Raw genomic sequence first — 4747 nt, forward strand, 5'->3', positions numbered from 1 at the left:
ACCTACACACACACACACACACGCACACCCGCATGCACATATATGTACATGATTATATATAAGTATACATATATATGCATATATATACATCCTTCTAAATAATATAAATATTTGTGTATATATACGCATGTATGAATGGTGCTATGTAAATACTTATACCTACATATATACATATATATATATACATACATACATATATATACAATATACATACACACAAATATCTATATGTATATAAAAATACATACAAACTTATATAAATATGCATATATATATATACTTATATATAATCATATATATGTTTGTGTTTGTGCATGTATGTGTGCGTGTGTGCGTGTAGGTATTTACACAACCCTCATTAATACATATATATATATATATATACATACATATGTATATCACAAGGGTGTATGTGAAAGCAGATATGACTGCATAAAATAGGATTATGTTTCATGCATAAATCATACAATACGTAAGGTGACACTAACACTTTCTAGACATAAATCACATTAAATAGAAACAAAGAACGTGGTATATAAAAACAACCATGGTCTGAGTGACGGTTTACTTCGATGTGTGTGTGTGTGTGTGTGTGTGTGTGTGTGTGTGTGTTTTCTTTTATATTTTCTTTCACTTGTTTCAGTCATATGACTGCGGCCATGCTGGGGGATGCCTGAAAGGTTTTTAGTCGAACAAATCGACTCCAGGACTGACTTAGTACGTATTCTATCGGTCTCCTTTGTCGTTACGCTAATTTACGGCGATGTGAAACACACCGACACCGGTTGTCAAGCAGGGGTGGGGGATAAATTAAGACAGAAAGACACACATACATACATGCATACATACATACATACATACATACATACATACATACATATATATATATATATATATATATATATATATATATATATATATATATATATATATTTGACAGGAAGGACAACAAAAGAAAGAAAGAGACCTCGATATTATGCAAATAGAGGAATTTATCTGTAAAAATATGTGACACTTATTCAGTAGCCATGATAAAACTCCGAGTTTCGGATGCCGCCCCACAGAAGAATTTGAGCGCTAATAGGTATTTTTAATATTGAGAATCTCTGGATCTCATCTGTTGACTCTTTGTATATCTATATCTTTTGTTTTTCATTTGTTTCATTCATTGGGCTGCAGCCAGGCTGGGGCACTGTCTTGAGTTACTTTCGTCGAATGAATCGACCCAAGTGCTTTTTTAAAGCCTGGTACTTATTCTATCGGCTTTTTTGACACAATGCTAAGTAACAGGGACATATATTAACACAGTGGTGGAGGAACAAACACAAAGACACACACAGCATGTGTGTACACATGTCTGTATATGTATATATATATATACATATATACACACACACACACACACACATATATATATATATATATATATATATATATATATATATATATATATATATATATATATATATATATATATATATTGTTGGCATCCTTTTGTCTCGGGAGACAATGGAGTTGCGCATAAAATAATCCAGTCTGGTTTTTAGCTACACTGCGATTCTGGATAAATTCGAGAAGCAAGTAGTTGTAGCTTGGACAGGATTACGCGGGCAAAGGTCTTTCCAGCAGTGCTGGTAATTGTTGCAATCATCACGGTCACCTTTGTTTTTATAAAGTGTAATGATGTTAGCATCCCGCATATCCTGAGGGACTGTACCCTCTTCCCAGCACTGACACAGAAGCTCATAAAAGTGCTGAAGCAGGGCGGTATTTTTGCCGGCTTTGATGATCTCTGAGGGGATGCCGTCTTTTCCCGGAGCCTTACAACTGGCTTGGGAGTCAATAGCCTTGGTGAGCTCTGCTATGGACGGCAGACTGTCAAGTTTGCACATGGCTGGCAAGATCTTGACACCTTCGATTGCAACCTCAGCGACCGTGGTCTCCCGTGAGAAGAGATCCTGGTAGTACTCCATCCATCTATCCATTTGCTTGCTTTGGTCTTTGATGAGATCTCCAGTAGTTGATTTCAGAGGGAATGACTTGTTTGCTAATGGATTGAGGGCCTTCTTCAGACCAGCATACATCCTACGGGTGTCGCTACTGTCAGCAGCTAACTGGGTACTCTGACAGGTTTCTTTCCAATACCTATTTGCGCAGCGTCTGGTAGTCACTTGGATTTTATTTCTTGCCTTTCTGAGTTCTTCGAGTGTCTTTGTAGAAGAATCACTCTTGTATTGCATCAGAGCTGCGCGCTTTGCTTCGATAACTGGTTTCAACTTTGAGAGCTCAGCACTGAAGCAATCCGGGTTATGCCTTTCACTCATGCGGAAAGTATCTATTGATGTGGTATACAAATGTTCCTGGATATAATTCCACCTACTTTCAGCAGAGGAGGATGGGAAGCTACTGAGGGCAACCTTGATAGAAACAGCAAAACGTTTCTGCGGTGTAGGGTCCGAGATTCTGGCAGTGTTGATGCGTGGTCGGCCCATTTTCTTTGAGTGATGGACTTTTTTAGGCAGAATCCTCACCCTGCTGCTTATTAGTAAATCATCTGTGTCACAATCCGCATTGTGGTAACTACGGGTCAGTTGGACAGAATTCAGAAAGGATCTTCGTGTGATGACAAGATCAAACTGACGCCAGTGGTGAGATCTTGGATGTCTCCAAGATGCCTTATGAGATGGCTTGTTGGCAAAGAATGTGTTGGTGATGCACAGGTTATGGCATGTGCAAAATTCAAGCAGTCTCTGACCATTGTCATTCATATTGTCAATGCCAAAATGTCCGACACAAATGGGCCACAAGTCATGGTCAGACCCCACGTGAGCGTTAAAATCTCCTAGAAGATAGGTGTTTTTGTTGGTTGGTATGTTTCTGATGATACAGTTCAGATCTTTGTAGAACTTGGTCCTTGGTCTCTTCTGAGCTGTAGAGAGTGGGAGCATAGATGCTCAGTAGATGTACTGGGCCAGAAGAGCTTAAGAAGCGCAGAGAGAGGATACGCTCAGTGCTTCCTGATGGTGGTTCTATTGAGGAGTGTAATATATATATATGTATGTATGTATGTATGTATGTATGTATGTATGTATGTATGTGTGTGTGTGTGTATGTATATATGTATGTATGTTTATGTCTAAATGTGTATGTATTTTGTGTCCATACGGGAGTTATGTGCATGTCATAACTTCTATCTTTTAGTCATATGACAAACCGATTGTTTTAGACTATTTTGGTTTACTTTACCAATACAAACCAAGGGACTCTATGGAATTCTTCGGAATATTCTTAATTTTGTTTCATGTATCCTTATGCTCTCCGTTGTTTCAGTTCCTTTCGCCACATTCTTCAGAATCATTGTATTTCTCTGACATTTCTCTTTGTTTTATTATATTCCCCACTGCAATCCATGCCTTACATTTTCTTTTCTTCTGGTGCTGTGAATGATTTTTCTTTCGTTCTTCCTTTCTTTCTAACTTGCTTTCCTTCCTTCTTGCTTGCTTTCTTTCTGTCTGTCATTATATTTCCCTTTTTGTTTCTTTTCGTTTATTTTGTTAGAATAAAAGAAATTCCACTTGTTTCCCCATCTATTGGAACCAGATGAGAAAAACGGTTAGGAATTTTTCAATAAGCAAAAAGAAAAAGAAAACTTCTGCAGATTTTGGTCAGAAGAAAAACAGAAAAAAAAGACAGAGAGCAAGAAAGAAAGAAAAATGTACAAAGGGAAAAAAGGAAAAAGAAACGAAGGAATTTAAAGAAAAGACTTCCCCCAAAATATATATTATACATAGGGGGCGAGTATGTAGTATTCAGTTCGTATTATATTTATCAAACTCTTTAAAGGCACACATACAAACACACTTTCACACACATACACATATGCACGTACGCACATGCATATACATACACACATTCAAATACATACGTACTGTGCTCTAACACTATACGTTTTTAAGGGGACCATTCCTGGACAGGAAACCGCAGCTCCTGGTATTTTATAAGACACGCTTTCACAGACATGCACGTGTGCACATACACAAACTCTACTTAATGAAACATGAGCATCATTAAATGTCACAGTTTATTGGACAGGTTTGCGAGGATTTGTGGTTTTTGTTTCCCAAGTAAGTTATTGGTGATATTGAACACCAGTTTTAGATCGCAGGTATGTTCGATCAGTCTGATCGAACATACCTATAATTTAAGAGCTCCTCTCCGTGACCATCCTCTCTGTTATACCCAGATTTTATTAAAAATAACGTGATAATCCCGAATGCGATACAACATGCTTGAATAAATAATATCTCTAAGAAAGCATTATCAAACATGTCCTTCCGATTTTTAAGAAAGTGCAATATGTTTTGACGGATATTTAGCTATAATTTCTAGTCGATAAAGGATCATTGGTAGGCGTGTCATGTTCAAGCTTGTTCTACAAGCAGGTCAAGGGTGGAACGTTTGGAATATCTCTGTAGATCTGCTAGGGCATTTCCAACCCTGTATACGCACAAAAACACAGCACTGCTTTCATTAGGAGGTTTAATAATCCACTCAGCTTACAGCGATGCCACTTCTAGATCAGTCGTATGTAAGCAAGAGTTTATAGTTAGCAAAGAAGTAACACATATGAAAGCTGTCAAGGTCCCATATATGTTTTCTGTGTATTACACAAGCCACTGCTGCCATCTACAGAAATGCTAAGACTACAAACATTTAGTCACCAGTCAACCAGTGGCGGCTCGTAGAT

At 37.6% G+C, this 4747-nt stretch overlaps 1 protein-coding gene across 1 annotated transcript; it reads right to left on the bottom strand.

Moving 5' to 3' along the window:
• Nucleotides 1–1547: 1547 nt before the first annotated feature.
• LOC106873637 (uncharacterized) lies at nucleotides 1548–2948 on the bottom strand. The gene has a single exon (XM_014921084.2). It carries the CDS (start codon nucleotides 2946–2948, stop codon nucleotides 1548–1550), a length of 1401 nt encoding a protein of 466 aa, XP_014776570.2.
• Nucleotides 2949–4747: the final 1799 nt, after the last annotated feature.

This window comes from Octopus bimaculoides, chromosome 5 (assembly GCF_046866305.1).
Source record: "Octopus bimaculoides isolate indiv1 chromosome 5, ASM4686630v1, whole genome shotgun sequence".
Classification (NCBI taxonomy): Eukaryota; Metazoa; Mollusca; class Cephalopoda; order Octopoda; family Octopodidae; genus Octopus; species Octopus bimaculoides.